Here is a 25,197-nt window from a genome sequence, read left to right as displayed (position 1 = left end):
TAAAAGCTTCTTTATTTCCTTTTTGTTCCACTGCACTTTGTCTGTCCTGCCATTCAGACTGGAGCATCAAGTCAATGTGATGATTTGTCACAGAAATACACTGGTACTGCGTTGTGCAGTTTATCCTAAAAAGCTCTCCAAATGCCTCACAGTAATTATAAAGATCTTTTTTGAACATGTGCATGTAAAGACAGCAATATGCTGGCAGTTATCACTCTGTTATTGCTTTGGAGTTGGAGGTCCAATGTTCTTATTGCAGTTTGTGGAACAGCTGATCATCTAATCAGATAAAAGCTATGAAACGTTCTGCTCCGGCTTATCATTCTGGAAAAGATGGAGCGCTGTTTAAAGTGAGATACAGTATATCATAAGAAAATTATAAATCTATTCTTCGGGGTAAAATTTGTGGGGGGATTTAATTTGCATTTTACTTCACATTATAGATTCACTGTTATCTGTGAAATTACCATTATCTAGGGGGATCTGATGGAAATCTGTTTTCCACCAGGGTGGTTTCACACTCTGGGTCTCCTTCTCAGAGTGTCACCACTAGGGGACACCCTCGTAGACCTGCAGCCGGCACTGATGAGAGAAAACAATGCATCTGGGATGACAACCAACACACTTACATGCAGTGAATGTTAATGTTTCTGCTGGCACACGCATTTCAAATAGTGCAATGGTACAGGCACTGTCTGTAATCCACATGTTATATTTGTTTAAATACGTTTAAAACAGGCAATCCACATTGATATTTCAGTAGACTACTCATTAATGTCACAGTGCATATTGGCAATGGGATGAGAATCGATGCAGTTCATGTTTGGAAATCAGAAATGCCACAGAAAGTAAAAAGCTCCCAGGCGCTGAATGGCGAGGCCACTTGAGCCTGCAGAATGTGGGTCCTTGAGGCCTGGACATATGGTGGTGTTTTGTCAGAGGAAGTAGGATGTATTTGCATGGACACATTCATTAGAGCCAGGGCCTTCCCCAGATCACGGGGATCACAGTGTTTGAGTTGGCTCGGCTCAGTCGGGCCTACCAGGGCCTGGGCAGCCTGCGGTCACAGTGTGCGTCTCTGTTGGTGGCTGTGTGTGTGTGTGTGTGTGTGTGTGTGTGTGTGTGTGTGTTTGTGCCTGGCTGTGCTGCTTTTAGCACAGCACATCTACACACACACACCCACACACCCACACACACACACACACACACACACACACACACACACACACACACACACACACACACACACACACACACACACACACACACACACACACACACACACACACACACACACACACACACACACACACACACACACACACACACACACACACACACACACACACACACACACACACACACACACACACACACACACACACACACACACACACACAGCTATTCGAGACTGCCATTCCTTTGTCAGAGCTCAAAGAAAATGGAGAATGAGCAGTGCTGTGATGTATGCTCGAAGAAAGTTAGGTTTCAGAGAGTGGCTCTAGACCAAAACTATGAATTAAAATATGTAATGATGAATGATATGAGCAAGACAGCATTATACTTGCAACTTGCATATGCCTGCTGAGCATATGACTACATGTGGCAACATGTACAAAGAGCTATATAGATGCAGATCTATTTTAATCCATTGATGGATTTGAGTTTCGAGCATCAGATATTTTCTCCTGGATCATAGTATTTCTACTAATTTAAGATGACTTGATTAAAAATCTGCCTCAGAAGATATTGTTTATCGGATCGAAAAATCCTCCCCAAGATTTGATGTATTCATGCGGTTCTTGTGAGAGTTAATCTGTGGTTTGAGAAACCGTCATAAAGCCATGAGAAAGCAGACAACCATGACTTAAATCTGTCTCATTAAGGAGGAGAAAGTGAATGTTGTGATTGAATGTGGCTTTAATGTGTGTTTGTTGGCAATGGGAAATGTATTCAAGTACTGTCTTTTTGATGTGCAGATTAATATTTAACATACAACATGTGAATAGTTTAAGATTTTATGCAAAACCCAGCAGCATATAAAGTAGTTAAAAATCATCTTAGTGATCGATTTAAAATGACATTATATAAGGATACAACACTGGCATTTTGCTGCCAACACTAACATTTTTAGATTCAGGACTTTCACTTATTGCTGCAGGTTTTTTTATTGTGCTATTGCTACTTTAGCTTAAATCTACAATCTCTAAGATGTTTGTGTCATTGTCTTTGGCATCGCCAACGTTCAGCAGTAATAGGTGCTATTTTCTGGATCTCACTTCCTAGAGATTACCGCTTGTGATATTTCGCGGGAATGTCGCCAAAGTCATAGAGGGGTTTTAATAAGTGGGAAATCTGAAATCAGGATTGTTACCTAAAATGTCAGGATCTAAGTACCTCTTTAGTTTTAGCTTTGTTGTAAGCAGGGTTTTATTTAACTATAATGTAAAAAATGCAGACATAATGTACGCCCATCAGTGTCCTCAATCTCAGGCCTCACATTTCTTGTAAGTGACAAGATTTCTTTTTTGTAATTTACAGAATCAGAATCGGTTTTATTACCAAGTAGTTTTACACATATGAGGAATTTGCTTTTGTACACTTTGGTTTTATAATTGTCACTCTGAGAGTTAACAAACCAAGGTCCACAACATTCTCCTGTGAAATATCAGGGGTTATAAGTTCAAGTCCATTAGGAATACTGAACAATTTACATTGTTTGTATCATCTTCACATGAAGCCGCAGTTCTGCCGTCTCCCTCTGTCCCCCCATTCATGTCGGGGAATGCTCCTGTGTGGAAATGACAGGCTTCTCCCTGAGATTTGACACATTTGGCTCTTTGTTCTCTGGCAGTCGAAGCTTGTTTTCATCCCAGTGGGCAGACAGTCTTTCACTACTTGCACACACTCTCACTCCCAAAAGAGACACTCACCAAGTATTACTTTTGTTCAATTTCTGCCCTAATCGTGGTATTGGAGAATGTTTTGAGTCAGCAGCGGGATTTTTGTCGGGCCCGCACATCAATAGCGAGGAGCCAGCTCTCCTAAGTCACATGGTACAACATCCTTTGATAAATGCAACACTGTGTTGTGTCACTAAAAGCCAATTACACCATGCTTTTTATGATTGATCTGCTCTGACAGTAGTGGATGGCATTTAAATCAACAGCCCCCGAGCCATCTCTAGGCATAAACGGTGGTGGTTATGGAGGGTGGGAAGGGTGGCGGGGGGTTATGGGTGCTTTAATCTCATTTGCTTGGGTGCTGAGTTGAGTTTCTAGATCACATGTTTTCAAAAAGAGAGCGGGAGAGCGGCGGAGATATCCAGCAAGCCTCTGCTCACTCAGCTCGGGAAGGCTGCTCTCTCTTACAACTTTGATTGTCCCCCGTGTCGACAGCTCGATCCACAGCTTCTGAAGTACAAGGCGCACACTGGCACTCATAAAAGCATGCAGGGAGGTGTCATATTGAACGCCGGATTGCTTTTTAATCCCAAGCACATTGACTATTCTTGTCAATAGAAGCCCAATACAACTGCCAGCTTGAGCTTTTTTTTTCCTACAGGATTCTTGCTGGGCTTAATTTTCAAAGTGAACGCACAGATGCCAAGGAAGGCTTTTTCTCTTTCTTGCCCCCCCCCACACCCCACTCTGTGTTTGTCCTGGATGTCCATGCCAAGAGCAACATGCGTGAAGCAGAAACGATCAGTGGGACACTCCTCCACCGCCTGTTTCTCAAGACTGAGTGACCTGATGGGAAATATCCCCCCCCCCCCCCCCCCACCTGCCTCTCTCTTAATTGGTATGCTTACTATACTAAAACTCTTCCTCTCTCTTTTTTATTTTCATCATATGTCTATTTATGAGCACTGACAAACGTATGAAAAAGCCTCGAACTATAAGTAGAAACATATGTGGCCTTTTTCTGAAACGAAACCAAAGAACAAGTCTTCCTTTTTCTTGCTCGTCTCCGTGTTTGAATAATTATAACCCACATCATTAGACAAGATCCTCTCTGTATCTAAATGAGAAGGTCTTCTTTCAGGCCGGACATCACAGGTGCTCCCTTGGTTTCATGTCTCTGGAGACGGACATCTTTGAGGATACTGACTGTTAACCCATGCTCTAATCATCTAGTCAGGAGGGGGTTTGAAGCCCGCCAGAAGAATGAATTAATACGACCCGCCAAGGAATATATGAAGAAAGCAGTGAGTGTCCATTTGCAAGGCTTAGGTACAACTGTCATAGTTTCTCTCACCGCGGCGCAGCGCCTTCATCTCCCCTTGATGGTGTCATGGAAGTGAGAGGCGTGAAAGCACAGTGACACTCCGTGAGCTCGTTCCACTCGCAGCCGCTAATTCATCATGACAAATGTGCTCAGATGATCTGGCCCAGCAGCACTAATGGGGAGAGGAGCGAGCGCACTTCATTTGCACAAGACCCACTCCAATTAATCCATCCAGCTTTACTCTGGGCTAATTGGAGCGGGGCCCTCCCTGCCTGTGTGCTGGTAATATACCCGACACAGTTTAACGGCTCCTGTTCTCAAAGATCATACTTTTGTGTGTGTGTGTGTGTTTTTTTGTGTTTATTGTGCTGGAGGGGCGTTTGGAGGATTTAAAATGTGTCCCTGTGATGCTGAACACAAGGCCCTCTCACTAACATGTGTTCATAATAAGCAATTAACTGCTCATATGTCCATGTTATCATATTTTACACTTTTCTTTCTTGTATTTTTAGGTTGAGATTCAAAACCTGTGGATACTCTTACAAGCATAATATTAAAAAAAATAAAAAATACATATTTAAATGTGACAGGAAATCTTGAATTGATGTGTTTACCAAATCCAAAATATATTAATCGCAGAATAAATGAGTAGATAAATAAATAAAAATTAACAGATCACTGTCAAATGCTAAAAGCAGTATCATCATCACTAGCTTAAAAGACAGTTTGAGTCCTTTTGAAGCTCTCTCACATGTTTTGACTACTGCAGGGTGTGTGTGTGTGTGTGTGTGTGTGTGTGTGTGTGTGTGTGTGTGCGTGTGCGTATGTGTGTGTGTGTTTCCTAAGACGCCACATTGCCTTGGCTCACTATAAGACCTTTGGCACAAGTTGGAGGTTCTTTGTCTAAAGTTAGAAGTGGTCTGGTTGGTAATTAATCCATCATAAATTGATTTTGATCTCTCCAGTGTTTGATTGATGCTTCTAATGCTCACTTGATAGTACAGAGACCTCTGAGAAAGCCACGTGCTGATCCAGTGTTTTAAGTTTTTGGCTCGTTGTCAGACTGGTCCTGAACAACTGACGTGAGTAAAGCAGAAGCCGACTTTATATTAGCATCTTCCAAGTTCGTCTGTGTGCGGTAGAAAATCTAAAACAATTGTTGGCCTGTCACTTCAGCTTTATCTTAAAAAACGTACAAAGGTTTTCCTCCTTGCCATACACGGCTGCTTGGGTAACGCTGCCTCCTGTGTCTGCAGACGTATTTTTCTAAAGGTGTGTGTGGCACATCTGTGCAGCTATTGTTTATTCATGGAGTAAACCCTTTGAAATGTGTTAAGATACTTCCCACTCATTATAAAAATCCTGCCACCCATGGATTAGGACTTTGATGTCACCAATCCTGCTTCAAAGGCTTCTTTCACTGCTATTAATCACAGTTTAGCCTCTGAAGATATAGCCAGAGAAAACATTTGGACATCTTGTGCAGAAACTTTGAAATGTTCAGACTGTCTTGCATATGCAATGTTCATATCCTTTCCGCTGTGTGTGGGGCTGTTGGACTGCTGTGCACGCAGCTGCACTCCTGAGTCCATGGGATTCAGCTCAGATTTACACTCCCTCTGAACTGTCTCTAATACTATGCTTCAGTATGAACCTCACTGTTCACTTTGTTTTTCTTAATATCTTGCATGTTGAAAAAGAAAATCACCCCAAAGATTTGCCTGTGTCTTCATGTTTGATAGTTCAATAATCATTCCTTCTTTTTATTTCACACATCTGTTCAAACTTGTGTAAAGCTTTAAATAAGGCCTGACACTACTGTACCACTCGTGGCTGTTTTCCATGTTCGAAACAGGAAATCTGGCGACGTCCAGAGCCCGGGTCACCGCTGCCTCCAGATCTCTGCCCCCCCAGCTCGGTTCAGGACGCACCAAGGTGAGGCTCCTGTAGCACAAATCCTCACACCTGAGAACTTAATGTTTTTTTATTTGTTGCTCAAAGGCATTGCACCATAAGAACCCCAGTAAAAAAACTTGTGCTGTGAAGCGTACCCAGATTAATTGACTACCCTGTTATGTTTGCTGCGTTGCTTGTGGTGATGTAGAACCGCCATCTGGCATTTAGTGTCTACGGCATAAAAGTGTTTTTCAGACTAACTAACTATTGTTTTTAATTGGCACTAAAGTGTTGGGGGGGGGGGTGTAGGTCCTCCAAAATAAGCTTATAATTTCATGAACATGCTTTATTAAGAGGGTAGTTTCAGGAGTCTAGTCCACAAGAATTCTTCAGGTGGCAACACTCAAAGCTCTTACAAAGCAGCACACTGAAAATATTATATTTACGTCAAAATGTGTTTATATATCTTGATCATACTGAGATTCTGAAAGCAGAATGTCTTGGTTTCACAAACACTACACTGTGTGTTACCGCAAGAAAGATGGCCACAATGTTTCTTTCCAACTTTCTTCACTCCCACTACAATGTTTTCATTTCACTGCGTCTGTTTTTCTTTATTTAAGGGGAAGCATTTGGTCAAATCATAATGTCTCTAAGATGTGAATCTGAAAATATTTGTGTCTATTCTGGAATTATAAGTAGTTTCTCTTTGTCCGAAAACGAAGAAATGTTTTCACATTATGATTTACTGTAGAAAACCCCTTAAAGGTGAATTTCAGCTTCTTGTCTATCTACTTCTCTTCTTCTTTATCTGCATGCTATTCGCCGACCTGTGCTGGCTCAAAGTCTCCAAAATACCTGTTGAAGGTAAGACCTAATAGTAATAGAAATATAGTAAATGGGTCAAAACATGTTTCTAATCATCGGTCAGTTAAAATTAGCAACCTTGTTTTGGGAAGTGCACAAGTTATTTAAATCAACTCGTCATCATTGTAATCCAAACTGAAATGTATCTTTCTCTAACTTTGAATTCTGTGCAGCTTCCCTCCTCTGACATCAATCACAGTCTTGTATTTGGAAAATGTAAATCATGTCTTTTGAAGTATTTTTTCACACAGCAACAAATGTGTGTTATTAACGAAAACAACTGCTCTGTAGAGTATCTTCCTAGATTATAGAAATACTTAATGTGCAACAAACAGATGCCAACACTTTCTTGAACTTGCCTTTAGCACGTACTCAGTGTTCTTGGAAAATAAAGGGTTTCTTTGGCACGACCCAATGTGATTGATGTAATATGTATGCCTCTCATGTTCTCAGGGAAAGTTGACACAAATTGACAAGTTACCAGTATGACCAGATTAAAGCGGAGTGACGGTTGTTAGAGTAGTGGATGTGAGTCATAGATAACCATATGTGTGATCTCCTTTCAAAACACCAGTGTCAAAGCCTCCGATTCCTCTCTTCGTGTAACTCAGAGAACGTTTGACGTACTTTTCTTTCTCTTCACTTGGGTAGAATAAAGAATTAAGATATGCACTTTGCTACGTAGACTTACCATAAAATATCTATTGCATCATTAATTTTGATGAAGCCATGAACTGCTAAGGCCATTAGAAAGCTTATATTGTGTCCTCGTTAATCCGTCCTCGTCGTCGTCGGGATGACTGTCTGCTCGGTGACGGCTGGTCTCATTACTCAGAATGCTCTGCAATTTTCCCATGCCCCAAAGCAGTGCAGACTTATTCTCTAGATTGTTAGCTTTAAGTGTTTATGGAGCTATGTTATACAGACGGCACAGTTAGTACAGCTGTGTATTCCCAACTGGCCCATTGAGAGGAAGGAGACCTGATGTGAAATACCTTTATCTCTACTTCAGTCAGGTTGCAAACTGAATCTTATTCGAGTCTGCTGCTCTTTGCCTGAGTCTGGCCTGTTTATCAATGCACCGTGTTCATGCTGGATGTTTGTGTTCAGGTGGACACCATGGAGATGATGCGTCACCCTGAAGAAACCACCAACATGAGGAGACAGACTGTAGCCTCCTATTTCCGTGTATGTGTTTCATTTGTTCTGCTTCCTCTCAGTCTGACAACAAGCAACATTTTGAACACAGTTGAAATCAGTTTTGTAAACAAACAAACAGACTGTTTCACGATTGATCAGAAATATATATATTTTACTCTTTAAAAGAAAAAGGAATGATGACAGAACTCTGAAAATGTCAACAAAATGTCAATGTTAGAAGAAATTAGCTTAAATCCTTTCAAGCAAATGCTTGAATCAGATCAGGTGTCTCTATTTAAGATGGATTTCAATTTGATAGATTATAAATTAGAATCGGCGAACCTATATCTTATTGTATGTCCCACTCGTGGAGATGTAAAACATGGCATGCCACACATTTTGGAAGAAAAAATAAGTAGTTATGATTTTTCCTATGGTTATAATATGTTGACAAACAATCACAGCAGATGTTTTTTAACATTTGCAGAATAAGTAAAGCAAAACTACACAAGAAATTCCTCAATTATTTTGCAATTTAGAAAAGGAACTTCTAATCTGCTAATTTAGTTATTCACATTATATTATGAGAAAGGAAAGTCATTCTGCCTAATTAATCATGTCAATTACTATTCAGTTTAGACGATATAAAACACATCTATGTCTGGCAAAAAGTAAAAGTGCGATCTCCATAACTGAACATACACCTCTGTACCGTGATAATATGAAGACATATGATAACTGGGCTTCCTTGTTCTCTTCCCGCTGCTTATCATTGTCTCCTCGTGTGTCTGCAGTACTCTCTGATGGACTTGCTGTCTAAGATGGTGGTGGGTCAGCCACACTTTGTGCGCTGCATCAAACCCAACGATGACAGGCAGGCGCTGCGATTCAGCAAGGAGAGGGTGATGGTGCAGCTGCGCTACACAGGGATCCTGGAGACAGTGAACATCCGTCGCCAAGGATACTCCCACCGCATCCTGTTTGAAGAGTTTGTCAACAGGTAGGAGCGTTGAAAGACAGGCAGCACCTACGCTCTGCAGCATGTGTGCAGCACAGCCCCAGAGATAGAGCAGAACAAGTGAGCTGTGCTCTGCATCACACAAAAACACGGGTTCTTTAATGAGATAGGGCTACAAGTCGAGCAGAGCAAGAGGCTGACTAATTGGCAGTCATTAGTGATAGTGCAAGACAAAATCCTACAGCTCTTTTAACGGGTGGATACTGCACTCCGGAAAATATGGATACAATTCAAACAGGGAGGAACTGTGATTCTAAGGGGAGATGCATTTTAATGGATTTCCTTTTACTATTCATAAAGAGTTTGTTCTTAAACTCAGTGACCTGGAAAAGCTCTAGTGTAGTCTTTGTGTCCCGTTGGTATTACATTAAAACACAATTAAAAACAAGATTTCATCATTAAAAAAGGGGGACTTTACGTAAGGGTGTTGTTTTTAAAAATGTGGGACAGGATAACTGTTGATACGCACTCCTGTTCAAATGTCCAACCCCAAAATGTTAAAAGGGCCGACCCACATATCCCCAACTCTGGTTATGAAAAAATACACATTAGACGAGTCTGTGGGAAAATGCAAGAGAACTTATGTTTGATCAACTCTCCTTTGAAAAATATTCTAGCCACCTCTTATGTGGAGACTTAACATGATATAAAATGTAATTAACTTGGGCTTGTGGCCCGTAGGGAACAACTGTGAGAGCCTGGTTAGTCTCACTGCTTCAGGGAAGCTTTACAAATGGTGCTCAAGTTTGGTGACATAAAACTTTGAATGACCACTTGTTATTTTTTTGCGTGTCCTAGTTTTGTTCACAATATTAAAGAAGTATTTGATTGTCGGGTAACCATGACGCAATGATTTAACTTTTCTCCCTTCCACACCTCTGTATGAAGTGTGTGAATGAGAGGGTGTACTACCTCTTCAGACTATATTTTAACCTTGATACTGAATCCATATGATCCTACCTAAGCCAGGCAGAAGTCATACAGACAGACCTGAACGGCTAAACTGCACCCTTAGTGAAAACTGATTTAAATTTGTGCTCTCATATCAAAGGCTTGTCTGATGTTGCCAAGCAGTGCTTTGTATTTACCATCAAAGAAATAACAGGTATCAACAGGAATTAGAATGAAAGGCTGTAGACTGAGGCGGGGAGCGAAGTTCAAAGAAGTTTTTCTTCTTGTTGTTGTTCTTCTTTTTGACCAACGCCAGAACACAAGGGATGAACCAGTCGCTGTGGAGCCTTGATGTCCCTGAGCAAACAGTTAGAGCCACTTTTGTCCTATGCTGGTATTTTGTAAACTCCAACAAGAGGATCAGGGGACGCATCCAGACGATGTGAGCGATAAACCTGCAGTGGAGCTGATGAACACCGATAGGCCGGCCTGATGGGCATCTTCTGCGGCCACTGAAATAAGAGATCCATTCAAAAGAACTCCAACAAAGGGCCTCTGTTGAGGAGTCATGTCTACGTCAGGCTCATTTTTCTGCTTTGACTGAGCAGGCGATTTACCAGCTATGATGATACTTTTATTATAAACTTTATCAACTTAATTTAGTGGTTTTGATGAAATAAAAACATCTTTCCTTAACCTATGTCGGAGAAAGTAACTTTAAAATGTTGTCGGATACATATTACGTTTTTGTAATCCACAATCTGATCAAAATACTTTCTAACTAGGACTATGTGATTAAACAGATTTCCAAAAATGTCAAATTCAACAAATGTATTTTTCTGACCACAAGCATTAATCCTTTATTTTTTTACGTAGTGCTGCATTTTCTTGAAACTATCTTTGTTTAATGGATCAATTTCAACCGACAAATGTCATACAATCAAAAATGACCAAAGAATGACCAAAGGAAGCAGTAAAGCCCCTGTCACACTGTCCCGAAATTGACACCCGATGGACACACGATAAAGGAAATGTTCAAATTCGGCTGTGATCGTAGCAACATCGGGCCATTCGTGAGGGCATCTTGGGCTGCGGCCACACGAGGACGAAAACGGCTAAACGCATAGGATTAACGCAAACGCAATCGCAAAAAAGCTTCCGTCCACACGCAATAGTTATCCGGATAGTGTCTGTCCACATGAGACCGCTCCGTTAAGCTTCAACCGCTGGAGAAGCTGCAGTACATATGCAGGAGCCTCTACGTGGCACTGTAACTTCCTCCACAAAAGCAGCGAAGAAGCATGGTTGTCATGGTTGCCCTTCTGTTTATTCTCCGCGGTGGGGGCCGAGGGAACCGGGCAGAGTTTTTCGCCAGTCAACGTGTATTAAAGTTTAAATCTTCCGGACAAAATTATAAAAGTGCCGGTCAAAGGTCTTCTTTGTTATTTATTGAGCTTTAAAACAAATGAATAACGACTCTATATAATATAATAATAAAATACACGGAGCCTCTCTTTTTCCTCCCTCTCTTCGGACAGCGCCAGTGTCTGTCTCATGCAGCAGCTGATCCAGTAATCAGTGACCCGGCCGACAGTAAGAATAAACATATTTATAACTAGTCAGATTAGACTTCACTCGCGTTTAGGTCCATATCGAGAGAAAGATAAATAATCTGAATTCAGGGTGCAGTTTACTTTGACGCGGGGGTAAGCAGCAGAGGTGGGGAGAGGCGGGGCTATTGCCTCATCATTATCAGAAAATGATCGTATAGGGCGTACACACGGAGCTGTTGGACCCCCCAGAGCGTTGCGTATGCCGTTCTATCCACCTTGGGACCCGTTATCGTTTCCTCAGTCGTTTAGTGCCGTATTCGGTCGTCCTCGTGTGGCCGAACGGTCTATATGACACTAAACAGTAACGCAAACGACCGTTTTCGTCCTCGTGTGGCCGCAGCCTTAAGCCATCGTATGACCGCCGGTGGAGTTTCTCAGGCTCCGGCAGCAACTTCGTGAGCGGCAACTTCGTAAGGCACTTGTGAGGGCATCTTGTCAAGTCGTGTCATCTTCGTGTTATCATCGGTGCATTCACCCTCACTCTGATCGGGGCGAATGCCCGATGGCATCGATGATAACAAGATGCCCTCACGATGGCCTTACAAAGGGCAAAATTGACACACGAATTCAACACGAAAATGAAACTTCGCAAGGTCCTCGCATGCCAAAGATTTTTCCACCGCTCACGAAGTTGCTGCCGGAGCCTGAGAAACTCCACCAGCGATCATACGATGGCTTAAGATGCCCTGACGAATGGCTCGATGTTGCTACGATCAGAGCCGAATTTGAACATTTCCTTTATCGTGTGTCCATCGGGTTGTTTTATTGCACAACAAAATCATATTATGTAAATAACCCAATTTGTGTTCTGTGAAACTGAAAAGGATATAATATATTATTTTGAAGGCGAGTTGACAGGAAGTTGTTGTTGCTATGGAAACAACAACATGACGGAGAAAACGTAATATCTTCTACATATAAATAACGGAGAAAGTTAAAGAACAAAGTCTGAAAATATCAGTACAGTATCATAGTACTTTAACATAATTGTTTTTGTTACTTTTGTTGCAGTTGTATGTCTTAAATGTAATGTAAATGTTGCATTCGTGTGTGGTTCGGGGCCATCTTCGTGCGAAATTCACAATTCCATATTCGTGTGTCCATCGGGTGTAACTTCGGGACAGTGTGACAGGGGCTTAATCAGGTGTCCTTTTTAAAATGTTATTTCTGATGATTGCAGTTTATTTGTTTCCTTTCATGATATCATCTGATCACAAAATCTATAATACAACATATTGGGTACAACTAGGCTCTGCTCTTAAAGTGCTTTAAATACAGTAGATCAAATATTTCTTTGTTTTCCCTGTGCCTTCTCTCTTACAGATATTACTACCTTGCGTTTCGGGCTCACCAGATGCCTAAGACCAGCAAAGAAAACGTTGTTGCCATACTGAAGCGGGCCAAACTGGAAGCCTGGGTGCTGGGGAGGACAAAGGTAATGTGATTCTTGCAGCAAGACATTAAACAAAAAAGAGATGTGTGTCAGAATTTTACATTTGACCTATAATCAGTCCATCATTTACCAAAGTCTAGGTTTACTGTAGATACTGGGATATTGTAACGTGGGCTGAACATCCTGTCAGGTGTTCCTGCGGTACTACCACGTGGAGCAGCTGAACCTGCTGCTGAGGGAGGTGATAGCGCGGGTCGTTGTGATCCAAGCTTACACCAAAGGCTGGCTCGGTGCCCGACGTTACCGAAGAGGGAAGCAGAAGAGAAACCGCTGTGCCGTCGTCATCCAGTCAGGTACACATGGTCTATTAAATAAACACAGAACAAAGGAAATAAATGATCAAACTTCAGTAAAGTAAAATGCTAATTAACATTCTGATGTATTCTTTTATCACTTAATGATGAAACAGGTGCAAATGTGATGTGAATTTGACTGCTTTTTTTAATGACTGTTATGTGCCGACGAGTCTTCATAAAAGAGACGAGTTTGATACCCACAGCTTGACCTAGGAGGGTTAAGAGCAATGCTTCAGAGCAGACAATAAGACCTCAGAGAGTTCAAATGGATCCTTCCTGGTTTAGCAGTGTTTTGAAGGAGAATCTTGTGTAGTATGTGCAATCTATTTTGTTTCACAGAGGCAGGTCAGCAATCTCACACACTGCCTTGTTTTCTTTAAGCTTGGAGGGGCTGTGTTGCTCGGCGGAACGTCAAGAAAATCAAAAAGGAGCGAGATGAGGCAGCTACCTGCATTCAGTCAGGTAAGAGATGTTTATTTGAATGAAGTTCTTCATATATTCAAGTGCAGACCTCAGGAATGTGTCCGGTGGAAAAAGAGATCACTTTTTCATACATTTTCAAAAGGAAACGGGATAAAGGGCTGAAGACCTTACGTCTTTGTGAAACACCTTTTTGATCTCAATGAGTGGCCTACGAAACAGTAATAATTAATTAATAATGCATAAAGAAAAAGCTTTTGAAAGTTGGGGCAGCATTTGGTCCTCATGTTTCAGAAGAACAGTGCATACTGAGATCCTTTTTTCCTTTCATCTCTTTCCCAGTAAAGCAAGCGCGGGGCTTATCCCTTCTGTTTCCTCACGACTTCCTCTCTCAAATTCCTGGCCTATTACACAGCTCTCACATACCAGAAACAAGATGCCTTTTTATACTGTCAACCTTTTCATCTGAAATGTAAATTAATTCTTACTCAGTGTGCCTTGACGAAGATCAAAGTGGGCACATTAACCTTCCCGGGTGCCCCCCCCCCCCCTCCTTGGAGCCTCTCACTGGAGGACAAGGGAGGGTGCCAAAAGGGGCAGGAGAGAGGCAGGCAGGGGGAGGAGATTTGGCTTTGTTTCCCCCGGCTCTCCTAAGGGCTGCCCTCATCTGGCACATGGAGCATCTCAGTCGCCTGCACACCTTGTGTAAATGTCCTCCATTAAAACTCTTGTCAATAACGCTGCAGAATGGGTAAACATGGGTTTGGTGTGAGAAAAGCCTCTCTGTCACCGCTGTCTTTCTCTTTGGAGAAGTGTGTTTGTGTGTGGCCGCTGGGGTTCAGGGTGAGGGGGGGGGGGGACCTGAACCTGACATAAGTGGGGCCTCAGCCCCCCGGCGGAGCACTCCAGCACATTCACATTGTGTGTTCTCCGCAGCTTATAGCCTTTGAGGTGGGCTGCATTTGCATTCTGAAAATAAACAGATGCCTTCTAAATGTATGAGCCTGGTGGCTTCTCAGATCTCAGCGGGGCCTGGGGGACATGCTCACCATTGATCAGATTAGACCATGCAAAATAGAACCATGGCTCGACAATGTACTTGAGCTTTATTTTCCTGCACATATAATTTTACAAGAAAAACACAAAGCCCGTTGATGGAGTAAGTCAGCAGGCTCCGTTTACCATCAATCTAACCCAGTGTGTCTCAATAACCACACAATGTCTTCCCACTGCTATCCTTCACTCCTTAAATAGAGGGTGCATTTTCCAGGCTGTTTTATTGCTTAGATAAATTGTTGTGATTTGTATTCATTGAACCAATTACATTCTATATCTGCCTCAGTAGACGGCATGCATGCTGTTTCCATGGATTGCACAGGGAGTGAAATGAGTTTCTGACCATGTGAGTTTTCTGACTTCCATATCCTGTGCAGCTTTCAGGGGCCATCGGGTGCGTCGGGACCTTGAACCCCAGGGGCACATAAGTCATCCGGAGGCTGGAGGAAAGACCACCAAGGAGGAGCACACAGAGTGAGCTTTGGCATCTCTTGTCATGTAGGGTCTGCTCCCGTTTCCTGCCGTTTTTATTCATGTTTTGGTTTGAGTTTGGTGCAGACAATAAGCTTTGAATATGACCTTAAATAAATGTACCATCAAAGACAGCTTATTGAGCAAGAGACGTTGCTGTCACTCAGATGTTGCCCTGCTGCGTTATCTCCTCTTGCACCATAATGTAATGTTGTTTTAAGCAGAGGGCAAAGCTCCTCCCTAAGCACCACCTCTTGCAGTTTTATAAACGTAATAAATATCTTTCCACCAAGATAGCACACTTGTCTGACCACAAGTGGGGTTGGGCGCTGCACTGGTCTCCAGATGTACGAGCTGAGCACGTTGTGTTTATTCAACATATGGGCAGGCCGGTCATTAAGAAAGTATGTGCTAAGCAGGAGAGCAGCCACCGACTCAACAGCAGCACACATGGTGTCGATGGCGGCTTTTAGCTCCTTCTTTAGCTCTTCTTTCTGCACCATAACTCAACACAGTTATTGCAAATATCCTGATGTTTGAGATTACTTAATAAAAAGCTATCAACGAGGCAAAATATGATATGTTTCATGTGTGTGTAAGAGCTCCATAAAACAACGCAAGAATAATACTATAGTCTAAAAACACATGTGTGTGGAGTAGCATTGCTCATGTCATGTGTGTAAGGAAGCTCGCGTGACTTTTGGTCAACGCTGTGCATCTCCGAGACCCAAACTCCAAAATACTAGATTTACACTTCTGAAAATGTTATGCTTGTTGTATACTCGAACCGAGCGGAGCCCCATCTGGGATTTTTCTCTCCGTGTTTACAATCATATTCCTTGGTGAGAAAAACTTCAAACCTCCACTTAACAATTCTGTTTAATCAGTGTTGGAATCTCTCCATATAGATTTATTTTGACATGATCTGGCCCATTTTCCTCCTGTAAGATCTATGTTCTCACCTACATGCTGTTCTTTTCCCTTTTGATATCCCTCCTCCCTGCCCCGCATGAATTCTGTGTTTGCATCCAAATAACAGAGCCTCCCGTTGCATCACCAGGTCCAAACTGGATGGGATTCTGTTTTTCTAGGCTCCACGCATCACTGTGACTGGCATGCAGCATTGTGTTTGCAGATGTTGTCTCATTTGGTGTTTTTTTTTTTAAATAATTCAACAACGATTGATCACACAGAGACACATGTCCCTGCGTCGCTCTCTGCAAATTGCATAATCATAAACCAGAGCTGTTTTTGCAATTAAACAAGGAGCCAAGTACAATTCATCCTTCAATGTTATGCTATAGCCATACATGTACAATGTGTGTTGTTCTATTATACTTCATTTCAGTAATAAATGCTCATTATTTTCACAGGTCTGACATCCTACAGAGCAAAGACGCACACGCGGATGACATACATAGAGGAAATGTAAGTATCAACGAGCATTTTCTGACGCCTGACTTTAGCCGTGTATATTAAATTCTGCTCCTCTACAAAGCGGCTTTAACCCAGATTACTCTTTGGGATTTTGTTGAGTCCTTGAGACAAAAGAGTTCTCTTGCTCCATCCTTCATCTTAGCGGAGAAGACAGGGTGGTACGGGAGCGAGAGAATCAAAAGGCTGGAAATTCACGGCTGAGAATAAATGCTCGCTCTTCCCTGAGGTGATTTGTCTTTGCGCTCCTCTTTCTACAGATGTTAGACCCCTTTTTTAGTAAAGACCTGAGGTTCTTTGGTAGCACTTTGATATCCTGCTCGGATTCAATATGTGAAATAGAAGAGCCACTCCGTGACTTGGAGCACATCACAGTCTTTGAAGTCTGATCCAATTTTTGCTGCTCACCATTTGATGTTGAAAGGATGAAATGAGGAAAATGTACAGTTTTTGCCAGTAACTCTGCTGAGCATATGTAAGATTAAAAAAGCAAAATCCTTTGGAGGATGTACTTAGAAATGTTAAGCAGATTAATACTTTCCTATAGCTCTTTTATTCAAAGATAAAATTAAATATGAGAGGAAGTCTGTATGAGCTGTTTTTCACCCTCACAATTAAGTCAGTGTGGTGCTGTTTGCTCGGAGGTAGGGCTAGTGAAGGGGGATATGCAATTGCATTAGCATTTGATTAACATTGCAAAGCACATTAATGGGTTTGAGTTATATGAGTGCCAAATTGTAAATAAATGAATACAGTGTCTACATGACTAAATTGAAAAACACAACATACAAATACTACATTACGGAGCTTGCTTTAACTTGTGTCTATTCATCCGTTACTGTCTTTGACGTTACTCTTCTGGTTGTGCTTACGCCTCCTCTTTCAAGGTTGGCCTCGACAGACAAGTGAAAGACATCAAGAGAGACAAAGGAAGAGCCGAAGACAGTGTGACGAAGCCTTGCAGGGAGACAGCTAGACTGAGAGACATGCAGTGTAAACAAGGTAAGCCCGAGCACAGAGCTGGCGGGTGCAGGTAATTACACAAAGAGACAGCAGAAATCCCGCCTTAATGGATAAAGTGCCATTTTTAATACGGGCCCCTTTCAACCTTTCATCCCGGCCAATCCTCTGCTGCCATTCCCTGTTGACAGCCGAAAGAGAGCGGCATTAAAGGTGATCATTTCTGCGGTATTTTAATAACCCGGGTCAGCTCATCATAAACGTCTCATGGCAAGTGGGGGGGCTTTCGAAGTGGCATGAGCACTTCAAAGCTCTCATTCTCCCGCCTGGCGAGCCCTCCACTAAGGATCCCATCAATGACTCCAATCGACCTGCACAGTAACGGTGACAAGAAAATACACAAACCCTGATTTGTTGAACATATGTTTGGTTTGCTTTCTGCCCCAGGCGATGAATTACATTAATTCGTGCTGCCTGGAAGGCTGAGTGGGTGGCTGTGCAGGGGGCCTCCGATTACGGCCGTCACCCAGCCCGCCACTGGGGTAGCCTGGTTAATGGGGGCCCGGCCCTTCATTAATGTTATGAGACGGGTATGAGGTAAGAGACGGAGGTGAAATAGCATTTAGCGGCACGGCTGAGAGATTACGGGGATTAGACATGATAATGTAACACAGACGGGGCTCTCTAGCAGGCCTGGGATTAGTGTCAGCACGCCACAGCAGGTCTGGGTTAGATAGCGGCTAATTCGGTAATGCTGCATACAGGTGACCCCCGCTCCCAGGCATCACTGCTGCTGAAGGGAGGCAGTGTTTGATGCATTTATAATGTCAGAGCGATTATGGAGGGAAACGTTGCAGTAAATGCCAGTTTGAGGGCATTTTGCTCAAAGTATGTTTTGTCCCATGTCACAGGAGCTTCAACAACAGCTGAATTACTTCCTTGTTTTCATCATGTCTTTGTAGTTTGACACCCAGCTACCTTAGGCTAGGATGTAGGGCGTTTCATTTGATGTGTTAAAGTCACATTGTCTCGCACTTAGGATCCCTCTCATCCTAAAATGGGCTTTAATATACAATATTTAGATGATTTCCTTGATGTTTGCCTCTACTTTGTATTGTATCATAGAATATACATCCTAAAGGAACTTCAGCCTTACAGAATTTGAGAATTTCCATCTGTGTCCAAGAGCAATTAACCTGCTTTTCACAAGACGGAAATCAGCTTGCTGCTCGAGCAGGAAGAAAAAGGTAACTAGATTTTAGAAGAAAATACTTGAAACAAATGAAAAAGGTAAACATTTTCTCAATGCACTAGCGAGCAAACACTTTCACTTGTTTTAAGAATGTAAGACATTTAAGGACAAAGTTGTTATTTTTCATTTCCCATTGTCCTGAAGTCCAGCAAGAGAACCGCTTTTTTAATGCAGCCTTAAACTTTTCTAGTTTAGTCTCATTGGCATCATTTCTTGCAGTAAGTCAAACACTCCCAGACTGCTTTTCGATATTTGGTAGGGTCTCAATACAGAGTAAATTAGCCTTGAGCACATGAATAACATTTCATATCTGGCAGTTCAGTTATATTCTATTTAAATGTCCTGACAAAAAGAAAACCCTCTTCCGCCAAGGGCTTATTTTGTGGGGAGCGCACACAGACTTTCAGGTATTCATCGTCGCCCCTCTTCCTGCCTCGTTTGTGTTGCAAGGTCTGCTTGTGGCTCCTCTTCTTTCAGGAAACCCCATTTGAATATGATGAGGGAGGCCACGGTGGCTGAGGCACCCAGGGCACACTTTGATCCCTGCAGATCTGAGGACCTTATTTTTTTCATCCTGAGGTTGAGCGAGTCATGGAAGCCGTGCGCTGCCAGATGTTTGGAGACCAGCTCCTTCCTGTGTCTCATCCTGCTGTCGCCTCTGGTGATCGCATCGCTTCTCTCGGCCTGGACCTCGACCTGGAGTGTTTCAGGACACCAGTGGAGAAAGGCTGAACATTAGCCATGGAAATCGAATTACCCCACCCCTCCAGACACACGCACACTCGCACACACTCTGCTCCCATTAAAGCCAAAACACCGGGGCGTGACCTGGAACCTTTCAATGTGTTTGACGGACGTAGGGTCTTTTCGGAGTGATTTAACAAAGCCTAGTCAGCACAGTTTTTTTTTTCTTTCATGTGTGAAACAAAGCAGATTAGAGAGTCAGATGATTTTGATATTTTCCCGTTTCGGTGCATATTTGACATTAGGCTAGGCGAATATTCTTACTATTTAGCAAAACACCCGCAGTGTTGCATTCTACGGTGGAAATAGAGCATTAAAGCTTTTTTGTACTCCAGGCGCTCTCAGATGTCTGCAGCACCAACCTTTGATTCTCTGTGTACGCAGTGAAGTCATGTAAGCTGCACACTCGAGACGATGTCACCTCTCGTCACCTGTCTCCCGAAACCTGAATATGAATACAACATGTTTGCATATGAGTCACAGAGGCATGTGCTGAAAGAAAGGCTTTTGCTAGCAAGCAGCAGATATGATCAGAGTGCTGCTTATGCTCCTCAGCGTGGTAAACAGGATGGTGCCGAGGATCAGTCAGAGCTGACTTTATGGTTTATGAAAGCTGAGCTACTTATGTTAACAGGCTTTTTGAAGATTATAGTTGTGGTAAACATACATGTCAAGAGAGAGACAGTGATAAAGTGGAGCCACAACACAGAGACCAATTACCTCTGAGCCTTGGAAGATAGTTAACCTCGGCGAGGAGGGATGAGAACAATTAAAAGGGTGCGGAAAATAATTGAAGTTTTTGTGGAGTTATTGGATATAGTTATGTTCCCTCAGTGCATACATGGTACAGTCAATAAGAATTGATTTTGTTCGTAGCCTTGAGCTCTCTGAAGGAGCTCATTGGGAATACGGATGCTGTTTTACCCGCACTGAGGTCAAACCCACACTCACCCTTAAATCTCACTTTCCTCTCCTCCCTCTTTTTAACATCCTCCCCACATGTCCTCCCACAAGGTTCGCAGCCACCAGGTGCTGCCCCGCAACCCACCAACACCTTCAAAGCATCAACAGCAGCATCACTATATCAACATGCATCTGCCAGACAAATGATCCACCCTCTCCATGTTCTCTAGACAAATAGGCTCCCACCCTCTCGCTGTCTCCCTGCCTTTTGATTGATCCGTCTGTCTCCACGTATCGCCGCGTCTTAACCAGATGCCTTCAGTTTTAGGCAAATTACAGGCTCGACGTAGCGGCAGCAGAGATTTGGAGGGGATAGGAAAGACTCAACTTAACGGAAAGGAGTTGCCTCTGTCTGACGCTACCTACGTAATCCTCTTAATGTCAGTGGGAGTAGTTAACAGGATGTACTTCCAAACTACTCATCATCACAATTCCAACAGAATAATCTCCTCAGACGTAACATCTAGGTGGGAAATGATACTCCAAGTTCTCTGTAATTTCGCACTTCACTCATTTGATGTAGTTTAACAAAGTTTTTCCAAACGCAAGACCTTATTAGTTTGCAATTAGTTTTTATCGGATAAATGTACAAGTGATCATACCGATTAGAAGAAAAAATCCATTTGCATATTTAAAATATCTTTGGCAACCTGGTTTCCTTGTTGTTCATATCGCCCTCCTCACTTATTACCTCTTACGCATGCTGCTTGTTATAAATTACACATTTTAAGTCTGTGACGAATGATCGACTTCCACAAACTTCAGAGACCTTTCCTCCTTGCAAACATTTCTTTAGGAGTCAAAGTTCCACATTTGCTGTCAGAGGAAATGATTGATTTCAGTGTGAAAAATTGGTTGTAAGTAACAACATCCTCTGCTTGCATTAGTGAAAACAGATGCAGGCTGTTTTTGTAGCATTATCTGCAGGATCTGACCAGTTTGTCTTGTAATTTAAAGCACATGAGTTGCTATTTAAGTATGATTTCCAAAAATCTAAAAGAAAAGGACGGTGATAAATCTCAAAAGCAGTAAAAAGTTCTGGAAATCCTCTTCAACTTCAGATATCTGTTTGCAACTGAGGAATACTATCCGTTAGGGCTGCTCAATTAATCGTATTTTAATCGTATTTTAATCGTATTTTAATCGCGATTACGATTATGGCTTGCAACGATTACGAAAACAACGTAATCGAAATAAAACGATTATTTTTGTATTATTACTTTTTTTTTTTTTTTCCCAGTTGAGTTATACTTACAGTTCAGGGTAATCAACTGTTAAAAACATACTGTTCACATTTTTTTTCTCCAATAAATGGATGTTTTCAAAGTCAATGAATAATCGCAATTACAATTATTGACCCAAATAATCGAGATTATGATTTTTGCCATAATCGAGCAGCCCTACTATCCGTGCGTGTGTGAGGTAAAAAGAGAGGTCTGGGTTGCGCATGCCTCATGTAGACATCAAAGGCCTCTGCTGAAGATTCTCCCTTATAATCCATGCCTTTTGGTAACTCTGTTCCCTCCATCTGAATAAACAAAGCCCTAGTGGTTCTCTGTGGCCCGAGAGAAGTCAGGTGATCCAAGCACGTGATCTCTGAAGTAAATCGATACATCTCACTAAAAATCCCTTTTAGCAGCTCTTTAATGTTGTTGTTGAAGGAGCGTTCTGATTTTCAAGGGATTTCAAAGTGGTATTTAGAGACGTAACTCGAGTCATCTGCTGCTCTTTGAAAATGAAAGAAACACCTATCTCAAAAATAATTGCAGTCCTTTTTATCTCAAGAAGCAAACGTACAATATGTAAGTTTCTCACCGAGAAGAGCAAACTCCGCTTGGCTTTCTTTTGATTCGGAGAAATCAATATTGTATGAACCGCGCTGCCTCTGTATTCCCAGCCGACCATTATTCCTCCCCACCCCAAACAGCAGACATTACCCCCGATCATTTAGCAGACCCCCAGTGAGAGCCACTGACTGACCTCTTCCCAGCTCTGCCTCCTCAGGTCCAAGCCGCGCTCTCCTGCCAGAGGCCGGTTTGGCAGCCTGCTGTAATATATCTGCCGGAGCAGCATTCCTCTGGGGCTGGCCTGGATCAAATGATGGCAGTGATTTCCCAAACAGAGGCACAGAGATGGGAGTTTTGACCCATCCTCTGATCTGCTACACGCTCTAATCGCTGCAGGTCATAGTGGATAAATGGTGATGCGGTGCTGCTCAACCCCCGTGTTTAGTGTTTCGGGCTTCATGTCAGCAGCAGGACACCCAGCAGCTGTTTAGCAAAACATCCAATTGTAAATCTCAAATAATATTACAGCAATGATTCAAATGTTCTCAAATAAACGTAACTACAGCCCTGTATCATTAAACAAACTATGATTGTACTATAATTACATAAGAAAGTGTCAAAAACAAAGAAATGCAGTTATATGGTGTTGAACTAAATGCTTATGTCAGCATGCTCACGCTAACAATGATGATATCATTGCTATGCTATATGAAAACCATGTTAGCATGCTAACGCTTGCTAATAAAGGTCTAAAAACAATGTTCAGCTAATAGGAATATTATTAGCTTTGGGTATTGGCTCACAAAACAAAGTACTGACCAAAGTAAATGTTTGAACTGATAACAAGACAGAGGATCACCACCGTTATTATCTTGACTAAAGTGACAAACAAAAGACGTCATCCTTAGAGCGATTCCCCTAGCGTACCTACAATGATACAGAGATGTTGATTCCTGGAACAAAAACATTTTAAATCGTGTTAGACTCAGTTAGTTAGAGTTAAGATTGTGGCACTTGAGTTTAGAAATTGCACTTTTTTTCCCCAGTAAAATATTTGACATACTGAATCATTCATTCAGGCCTACAACAGATCTCATGTGTTGCTACAGCAGAGCGTCTTTGGACTCATACTGTAATGCTTGCAGGGAATTCTGTTAAGAGTCATATTTACATTTGTGGAGTTGCTATTTTTGAAATAAACAAATCATACGTTTGCTTAAAACATGGAGTCTGCAGTCTATTTGACAACGGGATGAATTTAGAAACTTAATTCAAGGACGTTGTGATTCATTCATTGTGATTGAATGCTTTGATGCAATTCCATGGGAATAACACATTTGCTTATCAAATCCATTTCTTCATCATTAGCACCACATGTCCTAAATACATATTGTTTAACTCAAATGTAATGTGTGCAAACATTTTATTTTAGTTGGTTTATTTATTTTCGTCACAATGTAGATGAAGCTCTTTAGGTCTCAAAAAGCTAAGAAGCAACTTTGTACAATTTAATATAATATTTAAATTTCAAGAGTTTTTGGTGCAGCTAAACCTGTTTTCCTTCCACAGCTATTTTCCTCAGTACATGAAATATATCCAAATACCCTCTAATACTCAGTCAGGGGTGACAGAGATTTACACAGTGGTCGGTTAACGCCTCAGAGGCACGGAGAGATAAGATTCACGGTAAAAGTTAGCTAATATCTCAGAACTGACAGGAACTTTGCGGGCATTTACAAAGTGTGACTTTAGTAAACCTGCGCTGGTTTGAATAACATCAAGAAAGCCGAGGAAATATGGAGGGGTGCGGGGGGGAGCTTGCTCTTTGATGTATAGGATTGAGATGTGATGAGGTCTGTTCAAAGTGAGTACAAAGTAGTGTTAAGATGGAAAAAGCAAATGCAGCTTTAGTCAAGGTAGAGAAGCCGCGGCAGCAAGAGATGATGAAGAAATGTCCTGTCTCACCCGAAACGCAAGCAAAGAAGATGAAACGTTATCTGACATTAAATATAGATGCTTCCTTGTAAAGGTGTCTCGGCTCTAAAACACACTTCTGTAACCTATGAATTTTGAAACCCTGGGTGTGCCGAATGGAAGAATGTAACAAGCCCTCATAACAGTTGTGTTTAAATAATGGGGTTATCAAGTAGCTCGTTATCTTTTGTAAGGCGTCGGTAACATTTCTCTTTCTGTGGTGCGATGAATAATTAATTATTCAGTACACTGTTTTGAACAATCAAGGAAAACAACGCTATGCTGCCAAAGATATGGTTATTTGCTTCAAGAGAAGCGGCAGCGGAGAGTAGAGTAGACACCATTCAATGGGTGGGAATCAAATGGCTTCTTACTATGTTTAACAGATTAGCCACAGCTCACATTAGTGTCATTGGTTACGGTAGGAAGTAGCAGGCTGAACATCTTCCAGACTACAGCACGTCTGCTGAGTCAGTGGAGAGTTGTTGAGGTCCTTGTGAATGGTGGATTGGTGGAAATGTAATGTCTATATGCCAGCTTATAGTTTACTTCAAATAGTCCATTCATCCACATCATATCAAATTCTGTACACTTACATTGTGTCGGGAGACAGGAAACATTTCCTCTGCAGATATCCTAAAAACGTTCCTCTACTATCTGCTATGATAAAAACAAAACACTCTTTTGATTTAGGTGAATTTTTGGGTAAATGCAAATTCACTTTCTTAGATGAGA

The 25,197-nt window shown here is 42.0% G+C and overlaps 1 protein-coding gene across 2 annotated transcripts in view; it reads left to right on the top strand.

Moving 5' to 3' along the window:
* Window positions 1-25,197, top strand: part of myo3b (myosin IIIB) — a 60,531-nt gene that overhangs the window by 26,617 nt on the left and 8,717 nt on the right. For both annotated transcript variants that reach the window (XM_034109314.1, XM_034109315.1), the window contains exons 25-34: window positions 6,083-6,162; window positions 6,970-6,990; window positions 8,101-8,178; window positions 8,925-9,130; window positions 12,976-13,087; window positions 13,236-13,398; window positions 13,783-13,863; window positions 15,255-15,351; window positions 16,722-16,776; window positions 17,670-17,784. In XM_034109314.1, coding sequence (XP_033965205.1) covers window positions 6,083-6,162; window positions 6,970-6,990; window positions 8,101-8,178; window positions 8,925-9,130; window positions 12,976-13,087; window positions 13,236-13,398; window positions 13,783-13,863; window positions 15,255-15,351; window positions 16,722-16,776; window positions 17,670-17,784 — 1,008 coding nt within the window. The remainder of the gene's footprint in view (window positions 1-6,082; window positions 6,163-6,969; window positions 6,991-8,100; window positions 8,179-8,924; window positions 9,131-12,975; window positions 13,088-13,235; window positions 13,399-13,782; window positions 13,864-15,254; window positions 15,352-16,721; window positions 16,777-17,669; window positions 17,785-25,197) is intronic.

Source organism: Pseudochaenichthys georgianus, chromosome 21 (assembly GCF_902827115.2).
Source record: "Pseudochaenichthys georgianus chromosome 21, fPseGeo1.2, whole genome shotgun sequence".
In the NCBI taxonomy this organism is placed as follows: domain Eukaryota; kingdom Metazoa; phylum Chordata; class Actinopteri; order Perciformes; family Channichthyidae; genus Pseudochaenichthys; species Pseudochaenichthys georgianus.
The sequence above is the reverse complement of the archived record's forward strand: the minus strand, read 5'-3'. Positions and strand labels throughout refer to the sequence as shown.